This window comes from Pseudorca crassidens, chromosome 16 (genome assembly GCF_039906515.1).
Source record: "Pseudorca crassidens isolate mPseCra1 chromosome 16, mPseCra1.hap1, whole genome shotgun sequence".
Lineage (NCBI taxonomy): Eukaryota > Metazoa > Chordata > Mammalia > Artiodactyla > Delphinidae > Pseudorca > Pseudorca crassidens.
In genome coordinates this window covers 8,300,574-8,323,593 of record NC_090311.1, presented here as the reverse complement: position 1 = coordinate 8,323,593, position 23,020 = coordinate 8,300,574, and the positions used below count along the sequence as shown (strand labels likewise).

Genomic DNA, 23,020 nt, shown 5'->3' with positions numbered 1-23,020 from the left:
TATATGGGAGTGGTGTAGGTGGCAACCCAATAAGTTATATCCTTATGATTTCTAGACATTTCTGTATGCATGGCACACTTCAATACTAATAATTTTTAACAGGCTTAGCTTTTCCTGACTATTACATCATATTAATACCAGACTAAGTCTGTTTATCCAACTCAGAAAGAGTGAAAGAGAATTATGCTGAGGTAATAAAGCCAATCTCAAAAAAGTGTATACTGTATGATTCCACTTACCTAACATTCTTAAAAAACAAAATTATAGAAACAGGACACAGATGAGCGGTTGCCAGAAGTTAGTGCCTGGGGAAGGGAGGGTGTGGCTATAAAGGGGGAGCACCAGGAAGCCTTATGGTGATGGAACTGTCCTGTATCTGTGGTGTTTACTTCCATGAAGCTACACGTGCATAGGACCACGTACACCCACACATGCCCACACATACGCGCACATGCATAACTGGTGGGGTCCAAACATGCTCTGTGGACTGTACCAATGCCAATGGCCTGATTTTGTTATTGTACCGGTTACCCAAAATGCACTGGAGGAAGCAGGCTGAAGGGAGCACAAGACCCATTTGTTTGCAATTTCCCGTGGGTCTGTAACTACTTCAAAAGAAAAAGCTTTTGGGGCTTCCCTGGTGGCTCAGTGGTTAAGAATTTGCCTGCCAATGCAAGGGACACGGGTTTGAGCCCTGGTCTGGGAAGATCCCACATGCCATGGGGCAACTAAGCCCATGCACCACGACTACTGAGCCTGCGCTCTAAAGCCCGTGCACCACAACTACTGAGCCTGCACTCTAGAGCCCACAAGCCACAACTACTGAGCCCGTGTGCCACAATTACTGAAGCCTGCGTGCCTAGAGCCTGTGCTCCACAACAAGCGAAGCCACCGCAGTGAGAAGCCCGTGCACCGTAACGAAGAGTAACCCCCGCTCACAACAACTAGAGAAAGCTGGCACACAGCAATGACAACCCAACACAGCCAAAAATAAAAACAAACAAATAAATAAATAAATTTATAAAAAAAGAAAAAGCTTTTTTAAGGGATCTTAAAAGGGACAACCTTCTCATAATGTGTTCAGGGTTATTTACCATAATTCATAAAGTCGCCAGTTGTACGGAGGCATCATAGACTTTGGGGAACTCTAGCTTAAAATTTTGCAGCCTCTCCCAAACTCATCCTAAAAAACTATGAAGAGGCAGATAAGTAAAGACTCCCAGCAGTGCTTTAACCTAATGCCAGAGGTGGAAGAACATTCACCACATGTGAGTCCAATGGGGACAGTTGGGAAAAAAAATGGAGATGACCAGAGGAAGGACAGAAAAACCCTTCACCCCTCTTGCATGCCTCCATTTTGAAACCCAGGGTCTGCAGCAACTAGAAAATTGCACATTTATCTCTAAAGCCCAGATGGGGCTTTCTGAGGTGGCTGGGTGCTCACCTCTCCCCCCAGCCAAGTTTCTACAACTGTTTGGATCAGAAGTTCTTGAAACACAACTGGACAGGAGGTAGGGGGAGGTGTGGCAGTCTGACAGTGTGGGGACAAAAAGAACACTGATAACCGCATATGAAGGTGATTATAGTTCCCCATGAATCCCATCAGATCACAGTGTCTAAGAACCAGCAGTGAGGGAAGGAGTTCGCACCTAAGAGCGATGATGTGTAAAAGATAAAAGGCTGCTAGGAAGTACAAACTGTACTGGGGGTTTTGCATGCTGAACTGGTCAACATCTGTAGATCTGAGGCAGGGCTTAGACTGTCCCCAGGGGAGAAAATCTGACTCATTCAAAGATGAGTAAAGAACAAAACATTAAAAGAGGTACACCATCCAAAAGACTCCAAAAGAAATAATGTGATTTGATAAAATAACCAGGAAAATGTTGTTCACCCTAAGTATAGTGCAAGAGACATGGCCTCTACTTGCCATGAAAAGGATATGCTGAAAAAAAAAGATAGAAAATATTTAAGATAAGCCAAACATCAAGAAAACTAAAAATCCAAAGACAGAATTAAAACCTACAAGGAAAGATCTATTATTTTTGAACTAAGCTCTTTGCCAATGCAGTAGGGAAAAATAAATAAAAGCCTTGAAATATGGAAAGGAAAAAGAAAACTGTCATTATTTAGTGTACATTGATTCTGTAGCCAAATTCAAGTTAATATATGAATAAATTTATAATTAATAAGAGTTTAGCAAAGTTGCTGGGTATAAAATCAACATTCAAACATCAACTGTACTCCTGTACACTAGCAAAAGAGAATTAGAAAACTGAAATTACAAGCATCACAGGATGTCAATTATCTAAGAATAAATCTATTTAAAAATGTGCAAGGCCCATGTATTGAGATATATTTTGAAAGATGTAAGAAATACGGAGATATACATGTTTGTGGATTAGAAAACTCAATATAAATATGTAAATTCTCCCCTAATTGATGTTACGGAATTAATGTAACTCTAATCAAAATTCCAGGAGAGTTTTTAAAGAACTTGACTACATGGTGTAAATGTGTGTGTGCGCACACACACTTTCAGTGGGTCAATAATAACCAAAACTTTTGAAGAAGAACAAAGTTCCGCTCTATCAGATATCAAGATTTATCATAGAGCTATAATAATTAAGAGAGTGAGATATTTTATATATGGGTAGAAAAATGAAGTAACGATAAAGAAGAGAACTGGGAGCCTGAAAACAAAGCCAAGCATATATGGACACGACAGCCAACACCTAAGGGCAGCACTGCAAAATAGTGGGGAGACAATTATTATTCCATTTGGGTTCTTACAAGAAAAAAAATTAAACTGAACTTCAATCTCCTATCACAAACAAACAAAATCCTTTCTAATATATAAAAACCTAAATGAGAAAGAGAAAAAAGGAATTAGAAAGTAGTATAAAATGTCTTTATGACTTTTTTTTTTTTTTTTTTTTGTGGTACGCGGGCCTCTCACTGTTGTGGCCTCTCCCGTTGCGGAGCACAGGCTCCGGATGCGCAGGCTCAGCGGCCATGGCTCACGGGCCCAGCCGCTCCGCGGTATGTGGGATCTTCCCGGACCGGGACACGAACCCGTGTCTCCTGCATCGGCAGGCGGACTCTCAACCACTGCGCCACCAGGGAAGCCCACTATATAGCTTCTTTAATGTCACATAAAATAGATTTTTTAAGTCAAAAAGTAGTATTAGTCATAAAGAAAGTCAATACACAGTAGGAAAAAAAAAAAACCCACAATTCTCCAGGAAGATGAAACAATTTTAAACTTGTAGGCATATGCTAAAGGGAACACTTCTTCGCTCCTGGCTTCCATGAGGAGGGATGTTCCTGAGGGGAGTTCCATACCTCTCTCTGCCACCTGACTCACTCTGCCCTTGGGGTAACCTGTCTGACTGGTACACAGGCACCGATAAATGGTGTGTATAGTTCAGCTCTGCCCTCCCCTCCTCCTCTTGGAAGCAGGATGCCCTCGGGGAGCATGGTTCCACTTTTCCGCATGGGCTCTACTCCTCTCGGGGGAGCAACGCCCTGGTCTAGAGCCACATACAGCTGGGAGTGGGGATGCCTGCACCTCTTGGGGTTCATTCGCACCCATCTGGTTCTCATGCCAAGACACATCTTCCAACTCAGCCTCTATCAGAAGAAAGATGGCCAGTGCCCCAGTGAATGACTGATAGGAAGCTCATTCAATGGGACCTAATAAGGTAATAGTAACCCTTATTGAGAATTTACCATGTGTCAGCCACTTGTGCTTCGTTCAAGTAATCTTATTTAATACTTATCCCAATCCTATGGGCATGTCCAAGTATTAGCCCCCTTTTATATTTGAGAAAATTGAGGAAAGAAGAGGTTAAACATCATGCCCAAGGTCATACAGCTAGTGAGCCAAGGACTGGGTTTTGATCTCCAATCAGTTTGCTTTCAGAGTTCTTCAATGCACTGTATTGCAATGTATCAATAGAGGGGCCCTGTCCTTCATATATAAAGAGCTCTTATAAATCAATACACACACACACACACACACACACACACACACACACACTAATAGAAAGTGGGTAAAAGCTGATAAAAGTACAAGTTGGTATAAACTTTTCTGGAAGACAGGGATCACATCTGTGCAGTTCCTCCTCAAGGAAACAAGCCCAAGGAGTAGGTGAGCAAAGCCACGGACACCAGGGTGCACAGCAGAACTGCCCACATCAGGGAAGAACTGGAAACAACGTGAACATTAAAAAACACAGTAACAGTTAGGAAACCATCATAAAATGGAAAATAATGTTATGTAATGTTGTAAAAGAATATTTTATGATGAGAAAGTAACAGCATATTAAATGAGAATAGAAGGTTACAAAATAAGACTAGTTCAATTTTGCAAAAAGCGTGTGTGTGATCTATACACAGACCTGTGATGTTGTTCTTGCACACACACACGCGCGCGCGCAGAGAGGAAAGATTGGAGAGACACACTCCAAAATGTCGACCATGGTTATAATCTCTGGAAGATAAGACTGTGGATTCCTTTTATTTTCTTCTTTGCGTTTTTCTGTATCTTCCAAATATTCTACAAGGCGCATTCACTATTTTCATAGTTCAGAATGTCTAATAAAGCAGTAAAGAAATCAATTTTAAAACAACTTCCACTTCAAGTGGGTTAAATTTTTTTTTTAAGTTTTAGCATGTGACAAGGTGAATTGGGTTTTCTGCTAAATCCATCCAGAGTCAGCAATGTAGAATAAAGACAGTCTCACACAGAAGGTTTGAGAAGATGGAATGAAGGCTGACAGTGTCACAAGAACAAAACTCCAAGAGCGACAAGAGCACGTGTGCTGTGGCCTCGGTCATGAGGCTTCACAGGAGCTTCAGCACTGGAATCGCTCCTCCAATGATGGACTAGTGTGATCTTGGTCACCGAGAACCACAGCTGGGGTCAACTGGGTGATAGAAATGAATGGAACCTTTTAGTGCCACCAAACCAGTGCTACTGACACATCAGAGCTCTGTTCCCTGACCCCTTGTCTGGGAGATATTTCTAGGCCGGCAAGTCCACTGTGGCTCTGGTTTCAGACTGAGGCTCTGAAGCCCATGGCCCTGGGCTGCCCACACGGTGTCAATCAACACACTCAGTGTGCCGTCAACTGCAGACAGCGTGAGCCCAGGGCCCCTGATCTGACCCAGTGAAGACCCTGCCATGGCAAAACCACTGGAGGAAAAAATAAATCTCTCTAAAGTGCAAGAGGCTAGAAAGACCTCAAGGGACACAGGTTTCATTTTAGAGATTGAAGAACTTTTTAGACATGTTTGAGATGGAGCTGAAAGTGGAAGAAGTAGCAAGGATGGAGGAGCCCCGGGTTTTCCAGTGTCCACATCGTTTAGGCTTCCCAACCAAGGTTTGTCCAAGAGGGTGGTGTGATTCTGTCCAACTGCCACCCCTCGCTTCCCCTCTCACTTCCAAAGGAATCCGAAATACAGATGTGATCCTTTATTACAGCATATTCCAGGGTAGCTGAGACCATGTCGGCCCCGTCTCCTCCCAAATCAGGAAACTGGGACTCACTCTACTGCCCTCCACAGCTGTGCCAGACATCTAGGGGACGACCAAGCTGAGCCTCCGAGGGCCACCTGGCCCTGCAACAAGGGGCAAGGCTCACAGCAAGGGCTTGGATGAAAAGCCGAAAGCCAAACTGTAATACAAAGGAAAACCCTCGAGTTTCACACACGCGCACACACACACACACACACACACACACACACACACAAGGTAGGTCAATCCCCAAGCACCGCACCTGGTAGAGGCCTCAAACCTCACCCAGCCCAACACGAGGCAGAGTGCTGAGGGCACTCCATTCACCGACACGTACTGCTTTGGGAAACCACCCTATTTCCATGATGGCAGGAAATTAAGCTTCTTTCCTACAGATCAAAGAGCGCTTCCTGTGGAGGCCCAGTTCTGCTGATCTGGGCCATGGAGAATCCACCTCAACACGCATGGAACACCCGATCTCCACCCCAGAACACTAGTGCCGACAGCGCGGGTGCGCGATGAACAGGTTTGTTATTCTGGTCAAGTACCGCTGCTACCTACGCTGGGCATTTCCTGACGTGAATCACACGGGGAGCCTCTGCTCATAAACATACCTAGCCTCCCATGTCAGAAAAGCTGTGCGCAGGAATCACTGGATGTGAGAGAGGAGAGGACCAGGAACACGAGGAAGAGATACAGGAAAGCAAAGGACAGGTGACCAGGGCAGGCTTCCGAGAGAACCATAAAGTTCTAAGGCAGAAGCCAGCAAGCTACAGCCCAAGTGAGGGCCAAACCCAGCCCACCATCCGTGTCTGTAGGGCCCATGAGATAAGAACCGTTTTTACATTTTGTAATGGTTATTTAAGTACCAACATAATACGCTCAACTTTGCATGTTGGCCCATAAGGCGTGTAATATTTACGATCTGATCCTTTAAAGCTATCTGCCAACTCCTGTAACTAAGGCATGGAAAGTCCCAAGACAGCAAATAAAAATCACAGCTAATGTTTGCTGACAGCTTACTGTGTACACTCCACTCTGCACACATTATTTCATCTCCAAAAACCCTATAAAAGACATATTATCCCCTCTTTACAGATGAGGAAACTGAGTCACAGAGACAGTAACTTGCCCGGAGCGTCACAGCCAGCGAGGGTAGAGCCTGACCCCAAAGCTACCTCTGCATCACCAACTGAGACGCTTGCCCAGTTCCCTTCGGAGGAAACACGTGAGTGAGCTTTTCGCACAGGGCATGTCTGAGAAACAAGATCCTGTCTGGTTGGAAAAAAAGGGAGGCAGAGGCCAGAGATAAGTCAAATCATGGTGGGCTCTGAATGGCAAGCAGGGAGTTATTCTGCAACCAGTGCATGGTAAGTGACAGGGTATACGCTAAGCTCACCGCGATACTCTTTACAGCAGCAAAATATTGGAGACAACCTAAACGTCCTTCACTTAAGAGGTTAAATAAATTATAGAACATCCATTTGACAGAACACGATGCAACGTTTTAAAAAATGAGGGTTTTCATCTTCACTGTATTTGTCAGCTATTGCTGTGTAACAAAACACCACAGACTCTCAGTGGCACTTATTCCTTAGTTGTCTACAGATCAGCTGGGCTCAGCTGGTGGCTCCAGGCTGCAGATCGGGCCCATATCTGCTTCACTCATCTCCCAGGCTCCTTGGACCAGTGGCCTAGATGCATGCATTCTTCTCATGGAGATGGCAGGGTGCAAGGAGCAAATGGAAACAAACAAAGTCCCTCAGCACAGAACTGGCACCTTTTCAGTTCACCTTATTCTATTGGCCTCACCTAGGCACATGGACCAGCCCAAAGTCAAGGGGTTTTCACCTTTGTGAAGGCAACTGAGAAGGCATATGGCAAAGGCTGTACATATAGGGAGAGGGGAAGAACTACACCAATAATTCAACCACTGCATATGCTATTACAGAACAATATCCAAGATGTATTTTGGAGACTCGCCACAGCTGACACTGATCCTTAGTCATGGTGACAGCCATGTACATAATCTCTCCCTTAAAGCTAAGATTCTCTCAGGGTGAGTCTGAAACACGAGGGAAGGGGACTGGGCATAACCTTTAAAAGAATGACATCACCGGGGCTTCCCTCGTGGCACAGTGGCTGAGAGTCCACCTGCCGATGCAGGGGACGCGGGTTCATGCCCCGGTCCGGGAAGATCCCACATACCGCGGAGCGGCTGGGCCCGTGAGCCATGGCCACTGAGCCTGCGCGTCCGGAGCCTGTGCTCCGCAACGGGAGAGGCCACAACAGTGAGAGGCCCGCGTACCGCAAAAAAAAAAATAAGAATGACATAACCACTGGGGACACGACAAAAACTAGTTAGAACCAACTAGGTCCAAGATGGCCGAAGATTCGACTTCCAGTGGACCTTGGGCCTCATCATATGCTCACTGTAATATATTAGCTGCTAAATGACACACCCACCGGTGCCATGACAGTTACGAGGCCAACCATAAAAGGCCAAAAAGTGGGCGGTGGCCCAATTCCTGGAAATCCCCACCCCTTCCCCAAAGTTGGAATAATCCTCCCACTCATTGGCCTATGAAATTACCCAGCCCATAAAAACTAACCAGCCCATTATTTTGGGGCATCTCGCCTTCTGGGATGGCCCACACTCTGTCTGTGGAATGTGTTCCTCCCAAAGCCCTTCTCGCCTTTTGAGACAGACCACATTCTGTCTCTGAAATGTGTCTCTCTAAATCCACTTCTTACCTATCACTTTGTCTCTCGCTGAATTCTTCCTGCAATGAGACATCAAGAACCTGGGCTTCATTAAGCCCAGAGACCAGGTCTGTCATCTCAATTAAAAGACAGTGGGTTCAAGTCCCAATCTGGGTTGTGCGGTTTCAAATCCACGTCTAACACGAGCCCTTTGATGCCAGTCACTCCCATAACTCGGTGTGGTTAATATCTGTACTACCCACCGCCCTGAAAATGAAGCAGGTGACATCTGGTCCACCTGTCGCCTTGGACACAGTGTAAGTGACAGCCACCCTCCCCGCCCCTTCACTCTGCCCCATCTCCAGCGAGGCCCCCAGCTCGATCAGAGGAGATGCTGAGAGAATGATGGATGCGGGGTCCTGAGCCCGCCCAGCTGTCCATCCGAGGCCCTGTTCTGCCCAGCGCCACCCGCAGGTGTCTCCTCCTGGTCCAGACCAGTGTTCCTAACTGCTGTGCCGCCTGCCTCCTGCACATGACCTCCCCTCCTCACCATCTCTCTCTCTCCCGTATTTGCATACTAGGGCCCACACAGCTTCTCTTCCCCCGACCCCAGGGTTGCCCTCAGTTCTGTTTTAATAGAAGAGCAATGTGAACAAGGCTCACAGGCCGAAATCACGTCCAGGGCGCTCAAAGGATCAGAGCCAGAATGGCTGCCTTGGGGACCAGGGGTCCCAACTGTTCAGACAGGGCTCTGAGGTGAAGGGCGGGGGAACAATCCTGAGCGGGTCAGGGTGGGGAAGGAGAATGTTCGTGTGGCAGATCAGGAGGTAACTGCGGACTTCAGAGCGTACGTGCGTACACACATGGGTACAGAAATGGGCCTTGAAAAACCTCTGCGAAAATGCCTTTCAAAATTGTACCAACTTCCAATTCTGGTAATGGAGAAGTAAGGTAACTCAAACCGGCTCTTGTGCTAAAGCTACTAACAAAACTGGAAAAACTATTTTTAAAATATGTTTGAAAGCATCTAAGAATTAACAAGACAAGAAAGAACTCTCTGGCCCAGATCTGACAGCAGCAGAACCCAGAGAGGTGAGACCAGACTAGAAGCCGCTTTAGCCCTGTGACCTGTGATCCTGAGAAACAGCTGGTGTTTTCTCAGCCTGCTGGGGCAACGGGACAAAGAGTCATGGCCGAGGCCCACTCAAGGTGGGAGTCTTACTACCACCCATTTAGTTGAAACCCCAAAGGCCCACGCTCTCAGGGTGAACCGGCAGGAACACAGCCTTAGCACCCCTTGGGTCCTCCACACACCGTCCTGATATGCTGGGCCCTCCCGGGGGCAATGTGTCCAGTGCACACCTGCCCACTTTACGGTGGAAGAGAATTCTCATTACTAAGTGATTGCAGAAGTTCACTGTTGTGGAACTTCTGTTTCTGTTTTAGGAGGCACCGCTAGTCATATCTATGATTTCTCTGATGGCAAGTTCTTGGTTAGAAACACAGCCCCAGATCATTACACTCTGCCTAAGGGAGCACACAATTCCCTTTGTGACAATCGACTCTGTTACACGGTTTATGGGCTCATGCGGCAACTGAAATCGGATCCTGCCTCAAATTTGTGAACTGCTCTATTTATTTCAAGCAGCTGAGCAGAAACCAGCAAATCCTGGGTTCAAATCCCTGTTTCACAACTTGCAAACTGCATAACGGTAGGCAAATGATCCGTATTACTGAGTCTCATTTTCCTCATCTGTGATGGCGACGATGACAATGATAATATCCACGATACTCAGAGGGACATCAGGAGCCGTGAGGTATGAGGCCCAGTGCTTGGCAATGACTGAGAGCGTAAGTGCATAATACACGTTCACTATTACTAATATCAGCACAAATGTCATCCTAGATACCATACTTTAGAGTAAGAGAGATAACGATAAAGGTAATTGTAATAGTTAGTAATAACAGTTATAGCTCTAGCTAGTGGGCCAGAGTTTGTCCATAAGTCTCGAACTAATGGCTTTGACCATCCTAAGGTACGTGATTAAAGGACCAATATGTTTACATGATTGTAAAATGCCAGGCCTAGCATTACATGCTTTGGAAGTAGAATCCTCGACCTCTGCCACTGGAGGCCCTGGGTTCGGCTGGGAGATCAGAAATGCACACACAAGGCTGTGGGCAGCTACGAGGCCCCACAAGAAAGGAAATGATGTTGTCTTCGAGGGGGGAGGGGGAAGGGCAGGGAAGGCAAGCGCTCCAGGAAATTCGGAAATGACCTTAGTCAAGCTGATGAGAAAATATGGCTGTGAGTTACTGTGCGAAGCAGAAGAGACAGCCTGTGAATGTTCTCACCCCCGTATGGACGGTGCAGAAGGGGCAGCAGACCCCAGGCAGACCCGTGCTCAGGACTCGGCTGCTGCGCCGGGGCCTACGCCCTCCCAGGGCTGGTGATGAAGCAGGGGCCTCACTCACCCTCTCTGACAGTGTCACGGGCCACAGGGACCCTGTGGTCATCACCGGCAGCCTTCTCAGAGCTCTTGGTTTTCATGCCTTTTCTGTTGCTCTTTTTACCTAAAAAGAAAAGAGAGAGAGAGAGAGAGAGATGCCTTTACTGTCACATATGTCAGAATCATCCCAGGCTGGTGAGGACTCAGCCGTCCTCTCCTGCAAAGCAGCTGTCTCTACCCTCTGCCTTCCCGGACCCCAGTGAAGGCACCTTGGACTCTGAGGGGCCGGTGGTTAAAGGAAAGGAAGTGTGTTATTGTGAGCACCCAGGGGAATAACCACTCCTAATAAAAACAATGCACACTTGCAGGTGGTTACTGTTCTGAGACCGCAAAACGTCCTGCAGAGTACCTCTGACCCTCCCTGGGGCCCCAAAAGTGACACCATGTCTAATTGATAAAATGGAGCTGGAACTCCAGACCTCTGATCCCGGGGCAAGATTTCCTACCATGCTGGGCTCCTCCCACCTAACTCTCCAAGGCCCCGGCTGGGTACCTGGAGGTGTGATGATGCTGGAGGGACTCCTTCCTGGAGCCCAGGGAGTCTGCCTGCTCGCACCTCGCTGGCCCGTCCAGCTTCCTCTCACACTGGACTCTCTCTGTGCCACAGACACTGGCTTCCTCTCAGCCTGCAGTTCATATTTCCTGCCCACCAGAACTCGGCATGTGCTGTGCCTCCTCCTGCAACATCCTTCCATTCACTCTCCATCTACTTAACTCCTGTTGCTCTTGCAGATCCAAGCTCAGCCACGCCCTCTTTGAGATGGTTTTCCTGAACTCCCCACCTACATCAATGTCTCCTTGGATGGGCTCTGAGAGCACCTGTCTTTGGTCAAGTTGCCTCTGTGTGGAGCCTGAGGCAGGGGTTTGGTGCAGGTGATGTACTGAGGGAGGGCTCCAAGGAGAAGGGAAGGGAGGAAGCAAGATGAGGCAGAGGAAGGAGCTAAGCTAGGCTGTGTCCCCAGGCAGAGCCTAACTCAGCCTGATCCCATGGGGAGCTCTGGAGCTGGAACTGCACGCAGTGTTGCCCCACCTTGAGATAAGGGGCCACCTTTTCCTATGCTGGTTTGCCTCTGGCTACAGACTGTGGGGGAGGTGTGTGTGTGGGGTGGTGGGAGTTGTCTCCTTCCAAGGATCGTGCTCCAGAGAGGGGAGCAGCTGTGAGCCATCACAGCCAAGCCCCAGCAGCTGTGGGATGGGTGTGCCAGTGGGAAACGAGGACCTGGGTGTGGTGTCAGCAGCCCCCACTATGGCTCTGCACACCCGTCCTGTGTAACATTATCAAACACACGTAAATATGTTGTTCTGTTCACGGGGGCAGGAACTGTGTCTGGTTTTGCTCATTGCTCTCCCTCCAGAGTCTGGTTAAGTCTTTGAGGAACAACTGATCATGAATGACCGTGAGTCAGTGGGTGACCAATGAGACAACAACAGGAGGAAGGGAAGGTCTATGGAGAAAGATACTTAGTTTGGATTTTAAAAAGCAAGTTGAAATACCAAAAACATCTAGTGGATTGTGCCAATTAATGAAATCATTTCAGATAGTTCTAGAGTCACTAAAAAAAAAAAAAAAGATATTTATCAAGAAAACCTTAAATCCTCAAAAAATTCAAGGGTACACTGGGCCCAGCCACAGGCAATCCCCTCTCTATCATATTCTTGGGTGATACCTCCTGGGCATATCTTTCATTTTTCATGTAAGCTAAAAAAAAAAAAAAAAAAAAATCACAAAATTAAATGTCCTCCTCGGGTCAAGGAAATCAATAAACCAAAACATTCAGAAAGGCCAGAGGAGGAAGACTGCCAACCTGAGTGCAGCCGATGACATCAGCCTAATGTCACCTCGGCATCTGTCCCGTTTTTGTGGGTAGGAATGCCAGCCCGGCAACCTCCAAAGATGACTTCTTCTGAAAGAGCCTGATCGAGGGTCTGTAAAAATCTTGATTGTTTGGAAAATTGGGTGCCACAACTTTTGAGAATCAAGCGTCTGATTTGGCAGAAAGATAATATGTTAAGGGAAGAAAAAGTTTTACAAAACATGAGAGGAAAAAGCCATCCAACCCCTCCCTGGAAGCCGGCCATTCATTGCAGGCCTTCCCTCTGCCTGGGCAACCTCTACGGGGCCTCCACGGGCAGCATGGGAGACAGAGTCAGAGGACACAGCCCCACGCACACCCTCAGCCTCACTCCCCTGGGCTGGACCCACGCCCCGTACTCAGCTCTGGGAATCCAATAATGGCCCAGATGTGAGGCAGATGTGCTATCACCGCTGAGACCAACATGTGGGGAACAGATTCCCTGCAGGGAGTGGCAAAGGGACCGAGAAAACAGGCAGGGCACCTGCCACCTTCTCTAGGGAAGACGCACTTCCAGGACATGTGCCTACAAATCTGGTTCCAGCCCCAGGCGGCCAGGTTCTGCCACTGCACCGACCATGTGTGGCCTCGGGGGACCCACCTCACCCCTCTATGCTAATTCCCCTCATCAGTGAAATAAGGAGACATGGTACCTGCCTCGGTGGAAGTTACGGAGAGGAAAGAGATGACATACATCAAAGCACTGAGGGCCGTGCCTGACCTGCAGTGACCTCTGAATAAAAGACAGCCTCCACCTTCTCACCCTTCCTGTTAGTCCCAAGTCCCGACCGTCACAAAGCACCGTCCCAGGTGCTGGAAGAGTAACAGCCAACACGTGGAGCACAATTTACAAGGCATTTTCACATAGATTAAAACATTCGATCTTGGCAAATACCCATCGAGGGCAGGAAGCTTGCTACGAACATTATTCTACAGAGGGGGACACGGAGGCCCAGAGGAGAAGAGACCCACCCGAGGTCACTGACAGACAGGAGCAGCAGAGCAGGAGCCTGACGCCAGGCCTAGGCCCTTCCCTGCCCCTTCTTCTCGTACAGCAAGAAAGGCAGCATATGGTCTGTACGGATGACAGAAAGAGTGAAGTGGAAATAATGCACAGAGAAGGAACCAGGACCAAATCAACATCTCCATCTGGGCTGCGTGACAAAACTGAGTTCCTTAAAAGTAGCAAACTGAATTGCCGATGCAGGCCACATATTCTATTCTGGTCCACGGTGATAAATATCACACTCCTTGATTGACAGGAAACTATTTTTTCCCCTCTCTATACTAGGAGCTTACAGTAGCAACCCCAGAATCCGAAAAAATTCTTTGCTGCATATGTGCATTTTCCCAAGAAATTCCAGCCCTATGGTACCTGCGCTCCCTCTTGTGAAGGACGCAGCCCCGCCCTGAGCTCCTTGCCTGGCTCCTGTGAAGGAACCCGCGTGAGGAGGAAGGATGCGAGAAACCAAGCCACTGCAGGTTCTCGGGAGCTCCCCAGAGAGGCAGCCTCGCGGCACCGGGACAGACAATAATTCCGCTTTTCTCAAACACCATGGGACCAAGGAGGACCTTGCAGGCAAACGTGAAAAGCCGAAACAAAAGCAGTTAGAAACCTGTGCTCCCGGGACTTCCCTGGCGGCCCAGTGGTTAAGACTCCAGGTTTCCACTGTAGGTGGCGTGGGTTTGATCCCTGGTCGGGGAACTAAGATCCCGCAGGCTGCGCAGAGCAGCCAAAAAAAAAAAAAAAAAAATCAGAAACTCGTGCTCCGTGTGTGTGTTAGCAAGAAAAGGATCATGACACAGGGAGGGGACAGCCTGTGTCCTTATCGAGTTCCCAAATCTGAGACCGTCAAGCTCCTGGCAGAAGGAGGTTTCCCAGGGATCTGGTGCAGCCTGCAAAAAAGGGGCTGAGTGGCTGAAGGACGTGCCTGCTTCCGTCAATCAGTGACCTGAATGGTCTGGGCTGGAGATGGGAGCACCAGTGCAGTTTTCTAAGTACTTTTTTAGCAGGGCTGGATCAAAGTCAATCGATCCATCAGCCCGTCCATCAATCAATCAAAAGCCCTCCCCTGCTCCTGCTTGGCTGTGTCTTCCCTGGGAAACTAGCTGATCAGACCGTGTCCTCCTCTGGGCTGCCTCCTGTGCAGAAGGAAGACCTTGGTCTCGTGCAGAAGACTTGGCCTCCACCCGGGTCCCCAGGGCAGAAGGGAGAGCCACGCCCAGCTCTGTGCAGCAGCGGTCACCTTCCTGACCTGCAACCAAGCAGGAAGCCCTGAGCCTTTAAAGAGATACCCTGATAACCACAGCAGGCGGGGTGTGCCAACCCTGCAGGGGGCACTGCTGGGACTTGCTGGTCTCTGTTTGGGTTCTGCCTGGAACCAGCCTGAGACAAGGCCTTGGAGGCTGGAGCGAACGTGAGAGGTGATTTCATGAAGCACAAAAGAAGAAGTGGAGGGAGTGAGACTCAGCGAAGGAAACGCCAATAACCCGGGCTGCACTGCTAAGCGGGACCCATCAGGACTCAACGTAGCTGGGGGACCTGAGGACACTGGGTAGGAGCTGCCTCTGACCTGTCCCTCGAAAGACTGCGAGGCTGTGCATCGACCTTCTAACCTCACACCACCTTGGGAAGCTTATTCTCATTATTTTTCCCCCGTCACAGTGAGGAATTCGAGGCGTGAAGATGTCATACGTGCCCATGAGTGGCAGAGCCAGACTTTGAATCTCTCTGAATCCTGAAAAAACTATGCCAAACCCTTCCATGTGCCTCTCACGAATCAAGTATTCCATAAAAATCTAGAGTCTTAAATGAACATTTGAAGGTGTCTTGTGTGGCTCTGACCCTCCTACGATACCCAGATCAGTAGTCGATGGGATCCCAGCCAGTTACGAACACTAGCCCTTCCCGTAGCCATCCAAAGCCACCCCAGTTTTATGGGTTTCATGATCCCAGAAAAGCAGTGATGGGGGCAGGGACCTCAGAAGGCCACAGAAGGCAGAGCCATTGCTGGAGGTGCAAAACCTGAGAGCTCAGACTCCCTGGCCACCTCAGACATCCAGCGGAGGCCCCCACCCCAAAAATCCAGGTTCCAAGGGACTTCCCTGGCAGTCCAGTGGTTAAGACTCCACGCTTCCACTGCGGGGCGCATGGGGTCAAGAACTAAGATCCCGCATGCCGCGTGGCGTGGCCAGGTTCCAGGGCCCAGGCTGCTGTTGCCACGGGACTGAAGCCACCACCCACCGTGAGGTCTGGCAGCCAGGGATGCCCGGGGCACGCAGGAAACACGGTGGCTATTTTCAAGAACCACAGCATCCAACCCAGCTTCCCCAAACACGCAAGTGTCTGGCCCTTCATTATCCACGCACAAACCCTGGTTTCTGGAACCACGGGCACAGTCGAGAGGAGATGTGCCAGCGCGAATAGCTGTCTTTGGAAAGCGTTTTGGAAACAGAGGTGGTGTCTTAGAAAGCTGCTTGCTGATGTATGTGAGAAGACCTTTTTTATAAAAAGTCCTTTCCCTAGGAATTTTGTAGGGAGTTGGACCAAGCACTTTGGATTTAACTCTTCAAGAGAACATATAATACCATGATATAAAGATTTCTTGTTATTTGTTTAGGCGTGCGGATAGCCGTGTGATTGCTTTTAAAGTATATAGTGAAATATTTACAAACACATTCATCTAATCCTCACACTCCAGCTTTGCCCGGCAGAAGACATTTCCATCTGAAGGCCAAACCTTGCAAGACGCCCTGAAGAGTGTTGCAGCAAAAGCTTAGAAGTGAAGCTCTTCCCAGCAACCAGCTGGCAGCGCTCAACAGAAACGGCTTTGTTTATAACCAAATATGCTCAAATAACAGCTCTTTGATTATCGCCGCCCGCCCGCCCCCCTCCCCCCCAAGCCGGGGCAACACAGTACAAAGTGCAAACTCTCCAGTTCTGGGCACAGACATACGAACAAACATGGATCGCTGCCCACTCTGCGAATTCCACGGACTCAAGACCGTGGACCAAAACCATGGATGCAAGGCAGGCACGCGTGTATTCCGACAGAGGTGCGTGCTCCCAGTCCTTGAAGAAAGCAACAAACAAGCAGGAACCCAGAAGTTAAAGGCTACTTCTAACCCAGTGGAGGGGGGAGAACAAAACATCTTCAAATCACCTATTAAGAGTCTTGTTTATTAACTTGGTTGTTTCTTCCTACCACTTGGGAGGGAAAAGGCAAATCAGTTATATAACTGTGGTTTACTTCTCTGTTCCATTTTTTTCTCTACAAAGGGTATGGCTCCAAACCAAGTCCATCAATTTGGAGATGACATGAGAAGTACACCCCAAATGCACTCCCACACCCAGAATGTGGTCCGTCATCTCACTCTTCACCCTGGGATGATGAAAACTGGGGCCAGGAGACTCACTCTTTGGACCTCAAAGCATTCCAACTGCAGGGATCTAGAAAATATTGAATTTGGCTAGAAACAGCTGAATAAATGGAATTAGAGAGAAGCAGCTTGCCAGGTCCCTGTGAAGAAGAACATGCTAGCAATCAGTACTATTTATCCAATGGATAAGCAACCTCGCAAGGTGGTGTGCACCCGTCAGTAGAAACGTGTGAGCCAAGACTGGTGTTGAAGTAAATTTCCAGGGGCTTCCCTGGTGGCGCAGTGGTTGGGAATTCGCCTGCCAATGCAGGCGACACGGATTCGAGCCCTGGTCCGGGAGGGCCGTAGAGCAGCTAAGCCCGTGAGCCACAACTGCTAAGGCTGCGCTCTGGAGCCCGTGCTCCACAGCAGGAGAGGCCACTGCAGTGAGAGGCCCGCACACTGTGGCAAAGAGTGGCCCCCGCTCGCCACAACTAGAGAAAAACCCGGGTGTGGCAACAAAGACCCAACACAGCCAAAAATAAAAGAAATAATTTTTTAAAAAAAGTAAACTTCCAGGCCCAAGATGGAGTTGCTCTTACCCGGGGTGCCGCATCAGGAAACAAAACTTAGATAAGCTTCCTGTTCCTAACAACCTTAGTCAGAAATAGTTAGCCAGTTCCCCAACGCCAAGCCAACTCTGGGTCTTCTCACCCCAAACAAAGTGGACTGTGACACCCCAGCCAACCAGATATTTTCTATGTTCTCCTTCCTTGTTCTTTATTCTTTGTCCTATAAAAGCTTCCTGCCTTCCGCCCCATTTTGCCATTCTCCACAAGGAGACTGTCCATTTCATGAAAGTGTTAAAAAAAAGTTTATATCACCTAAATTGTCTTCTTCAATCATTTTTTAACACCGAGCAGCCCACTGTCGGAATCTTGCAATAAACAAGAACTTGCATGCAATGAACACTTAGGTTCCTTGAAGTTCTAAAATTCTGGGAGTTACTGATGTTCACAATGAGGGCCTCAGAAATTTTATGATATTGAGTCCCAGTCCACCACAGAAAAGGATTTCACAGTTCTGTATCCTGATGGTGGTGATGGTTCCATGAATCCATAGATGTGAGACAATGCAGAGAACCACACACACACACACACACACACACACACACACACACACACACACACACACACCCGAGTGCATGTGAAAACCAGGGAAGGTAACCTAAAAGTTAAAAGTATTGTACCAATGTCAATTTCCTACTTTGACATTGTATATAGCAGTGATTCTCAACCCACTGGTGACCGGTGACAATGTCTAGAGACATTTTTAGTTGTCACAACTTGGGGGAGGGTGCTACCAGCATCTAGTGTGTCAAGGCCAGGGATGCTACTAAACATCCTACAATGCACAAGACAGCCTTCGCCCTGAGACACACGCACGCGCACAGACACACACACACACACACACAATTGGCCCCAAAATGTCAATACTGCCAAGGTTAAGAAATCCTGTACTGTAGTTCTAAAAGATGTTATCATTTGGGGAAGCTGGGGAAAGAGTATACAGCAGCGGTCCCCAACCTTTTTGGCATCAGGGACCAGTTTCATGGAAGACAAGTCTTCCACAGACGGGGGGTGGGGGGATGGTTTTGGGATGATTCAAGCGCATTACATTTATTGTGCACTTTATTTCTATTATTATTACCTTGTAATATATAATGAAATAATTATACAGCTCACCATAACGCAGAATCAGTGGGAGCCCTGAGCTTGTTTTCACTTGCCACTCACTGATAGGGTTTTGGTATGAGTCTGCAAGCAACTGATTATTATGGTCTCTGTGCAGTCAAACGTCTCTGCTAATGACAATCTGTACCTGCAGCCGCTCCCCTAGCATCACTGCCTCAGCTCCACCTCAGATCATCAGGCGTTAGATTCTCATAAGGAGCGCGCAATCTAGATCCCTCGCATGCGCAGTTCACAGCAGGGTTCGCGCTCCTATGAGAATCCAATGCCGACACTGATCTGACAGGAGGTGGAGCTCAGGCGGTAATGTGAGCCATGGGGAGCGGCTGTAAATACAGATGGAGCTTCACTCACTCACCCGCAGCTCACCTCCTGCTAGGCCACCTGGTTCCTAACAGGCCACAGACCAGTACTGGGGACCCCTGGTATACAGGATCTCTCTGCACTATTTCTGCAATTTCCTGTGAGTCTATAATTACTTCCAAATAAAAACTTTAAAAAAAAATTAAGATTTCACTCTATTCAGCACATCAGGGCTCTACTTCTCCAGAATCTGTCAGCCACTCGTGGAAGAATGCAGTGCTCTCAATTAACCAAAGGATTCAGCTGTCCAAGCCACTTCCAGGAGAATGTCAGCCCATGACATCCATTGCACATTTCTGTGGTGGCATGAAAGAACAGTCAAGGGGCAAGTCAAACTCACACCAAGATCAAATCCCCAATGCCCTTGGCTCCTTAAGTATACCTCCCTATGGGATTCAGACAAGACTCCATCCTAGACCCTGACGCACAGAACATCTGCCTTCCATCTTCCCTTGAGCCCAGCCCTTATGCAAGATACCGGCTATCTGGAAAATACTTCATCACCTGCAAAGACAAAGCACATGACAGACTTTTCAATGAGTAGTTACATATGCTTTCACTTTCTTTTTCTTCTCTAAGTCTTACCTCTCACTCCCACCTCAGTGTCTAGACAGTGCCTGGTAGGTAGCAGGCACCATCTACCCAGTCCAGAAGTTCACAGCAAACAGAAACGAATGCTTCTATACATATATCAAGCCACGCCTTAAGGGGGGCAAAATCATCTCCTCTTACTGCAATTTAACTGCACAAACTATCACTGACCCCCCCTAATCAAAGTCAGTCTTAACCAAGCTCCCCCACTTGGGGTCCAGGATAAAGGGTTCCAGTGGTCAAGTGCCAAAAAAGGCAGGATGGGGAGAACAGACTTGAAAGTATTTGACCAAGGTCACACTTTGTTTGTCAGAGTCGGGGAGCTCTGAAAAGCCCCACACAATTTATTAGAAACACACACTCCAGACAGGAGGCCTGGAGGCAGCTCTCCAGAAGCTGAGTCTCTGGAATTTCCAGGGCCCTGTTTTTATTTTGGGGAATCAGCAATGCAGCCCTCAACACACCTGCAATAACCTTCTCCAAGCCGCCAACTTTGGTGCTTTCCAGGAGGGCGGGGCCGGGGCTGTCTTGCGCTCCCCTCCCCCCAGGACCTCACCCAGCATCTGATGTTGGAAAGGTTCTCCGTAAGGACCTGCGGAATTATGAAGAACTCACAGAAGGGCTAGCACAACCACGAGCTGACACACTGCAAGCTTTTGTTGAAAAGCTCATCAAACAGCTGACAAGTAAGGTAGCAGGCACTAGTCATCTTGGGCAGATAGAGATGCTGAGGTCCGGGAAGCTGAGCGCTGAGCCCCAGACCCGGGCGTTAAGTGCAGTCCTCACACTCTCAGTCTGCGGCTCCTTCCATGCTCCCCTTGCCGTCCCCCCAGTAAATACCAGAACCTAACAAATGTGTCTCCCACCCACCTCTCCCAACCACGCCCAGCGCTGTGCTAACCACGTAGCAGATACTAAAAAAACAAAAACACATGCCAGCTGATTCAAACTACCAAACAAAAAAGGTCTTGAGTCAAAAGCACAGGAGAAGGGCTTTCAAATCTCCCACGCCAGCGAGTGACCCTAAGCAGCTTGCCTACGTGGTCAGAGCCTCAGTTTCCTCATCTGTAAAGTCACAAGAATACCCACCCCTCAGAGTCCCTGAAAGAATGAATGAGACGGCTGCCCGTAAATCTCCTAATAAACTCGCAGCAGACGGTCTACAAATATGAGTGTCTTTTCCCAACTCCTATTCCTGTTACACAACTCACAGAACTGCCTGCAGATGTACAGAGTCGCCCACAGACTGAAATATGGCAGGACTCCCCCTCCAGGTAAGTGCAAAGGAGCTGCTGAGATGGGCCCACACACTCAAGAGTTCTGGGCCGCCATCTCCACTCCTTCCCCACTGCCTCGCTGCTATCTCTTGTGAACAGTTTAACCAAACAAAGGTGATGCCTTTCATGCCAGGAGCTGTGTAATGGTGCCACTGGCATGTATCTCCTTTCAAGGAAGGCCGTTACAAGGCCGGAGAATTTGGCCACAATCCTGCCTCATGCCTCAATCTTTAAATACTAGGACCGCAGCCCTCTGCAATTTCAGCAAAGAACATTTGGGACAATGAAGAGAAAGTCCCCCTTCTCAAGGAGTGTAAGAAACTAAATGGAAGTCATTTCCCCAAGACGGGGCAGGCAGAAAGTGGGGATGCAACTGAGAAGGCTGGGAGAGACGGCCGGCTTCAGGCGCCACTGGGCTTCCCTAACCCCTCCTCCGGCACAGGAGTCCAGCTGCAGCCCAAGGCTCCCCGACAGAGGCTCTGCCATCCTGCCCCTACTGGACAGAGGATTCAAGGGACCCACAGAAAGCAGGAGGGAGGGGGCCGAGAGGGGACCCGGCCTGGGGAAAGGCCCACCGCTGAGCTCTCCCCAGAAGGCCACGGTGCCGAAACAGACCAACTAGTCACATCGCCAAGTAGGAAATTCACTCTCAAGAAAACGCCCTGGGAGAAGACTGAAAAAGTAGGCAGAGTAGGAAAGATCCTTTGCCCAGGAAATTTTGCCCGGCAGAAAGATCCTTTGCCCAGGAAATTTCAAACTTGGGGCATTGGGACCAGCTTCCCAGGCAGCTTCCCAACTGCACAGTCTGTCTCTACCTGACAGGGGACCGCCGGTCAGGTTTAAGTTCCAGGGCGCTCGGAGGGGCCCGCGGGATGCGCAGTGCAGTGCCTAGGAAGGGGGTGGGGGGCAGCGATGGGGAGGTTCACCGGTCTCTCATCCCAGACACACGGACTGCGAAGCCAGCGGTCGCCTCAGACCCGGCGGGCCGCCGCTGGGACAGGCGCACAGCCACGGGCGCCTCCTCGGGCCGCGCAGCGCAGAAAGTTACTTACCTGGCGGAGGCGTCTCCGGAGCCAACTTCTCCCTCTTGGGAGCTTTCTTGGGCTTGGTCGCCTTCTTGGGCGCCCTGGGCTCGGACGCGCGCAGCTTCCGCTCCTCCTCGCCGGGCCCCGCGGGCAGCGGCGGCGAGAAGGGCTCGGGCTCCAGGCGCGCGTAGTAAGGCTCCCGGCTCCAAATCTCTTGCACGTAGTAGTCGGGGTCCTCGACGGCTGCGCCCTGGGCCGCGGCCCCGGCCAGGGCCACCGCCAGCAGCGCGAGAGCCAGCGCCAGCGCGGCTGCCCCCCGGCGGGCCATGCCCGCTCCTCCCCGCGCCCGGGGCAGGGTCACGGTCGCCGGGAGCGCCGGGCGGGCGGCGGGCGCGGACAGCGGCGCAGGGCAGGGGCGCCGGCCTCAACAGCGGGGCGCACGGGACGCGGAGGCGGCCGGCCGGTGGCGCGTGTGACCCGCTCTCCGGGCTGGGCTGGGCTGGGCTGGGTTGGGCTGGGCCGGGCCGGGGCGGGCAGGGGCGCGCCCAGACGCGGGGCGGGCGCAGGGGGGCCGGCCCCGCCCTTCCCTCCTCCCTCCCCTTCCGGCCGACCCCGCGGTGGCAGGCCCTTGGAGCCGGGTGTCGGGAGCCCCCTCCACCCCATCTACTGTCTCCAAACCTCCCCCTTTGCCCGCACTCCCGAAGCCGGCCAGAGCTGGGCGCCTGCTTCCCCAGAGACTCGAAGGAGTTTCCATCTAGAAGGAACCTCGAGCCGTTTTACAGGTTGGGGAACCGTGACCCACGATGAGAAAGGATCGGCCCAAGGTCCTAAAGCAAATTAGAGCCCGAAGCCTAGTCTCCAGCTCTCCTGACCCCTACCCCGTCCCTGGCTCCACAACAGACACGGGTTCCCCACCGGCCAGACAGACCTTTCCTCAACCTGACCACGATCCTATTTCAGGAACTATGAATGAGGAACCCAGGTCCCCAGGGCTCCGAGGAGTAAAGTGTCGGGGAGGAGGGGGGCGGAGCCCTGCTCCTGACTGAGAAGGGACCCTGTTGGGTGAGGAG

The 23,020-nt window shown here is 49.8% G+C and overlaps 1 protein-coding gene across 6 annotated transcripts in view; it reads right to left on the bottom strand.

Annotated features, from left to right (window-relative positions):
* Nucleotides 1-22,426, bottom strand: part of CPXM2 (carboxypeptidase X, M14 family member 2) — a 154,157-nt gene extending 131,731 nt beyond the window's left edge. For 3 of the 6 annotated variants that reach the window (XM_067709129.1, XM_067709130.1, XM_067709131.1), the window contains exons 1-2: nt 21,978-22,424; nt 10,697-10,795 (exon numbers count right to left, since the gene is read on the bottom strand). In XM_067709129.1, coding sequence (XP_067565230.1) covers nt 10,697-10,795; nt 21,978-22,278 — 400 coding nt within the window. In that variant the 5' untranslated portion in view covers nt 22,279-22,424. Of the gene's footprint in view, nt 1-10,696; nt 10,796-21,977 lie in introns of all 6 variants that reach the window. The other 3 variants (XM_067709128.1, XM_067709127.1, XM_067709126.1) reach the window with 2 other exon arrangements.
* Between the last annotated feature and the right edge of the window lie 594 nt (nt 22,427-23,020).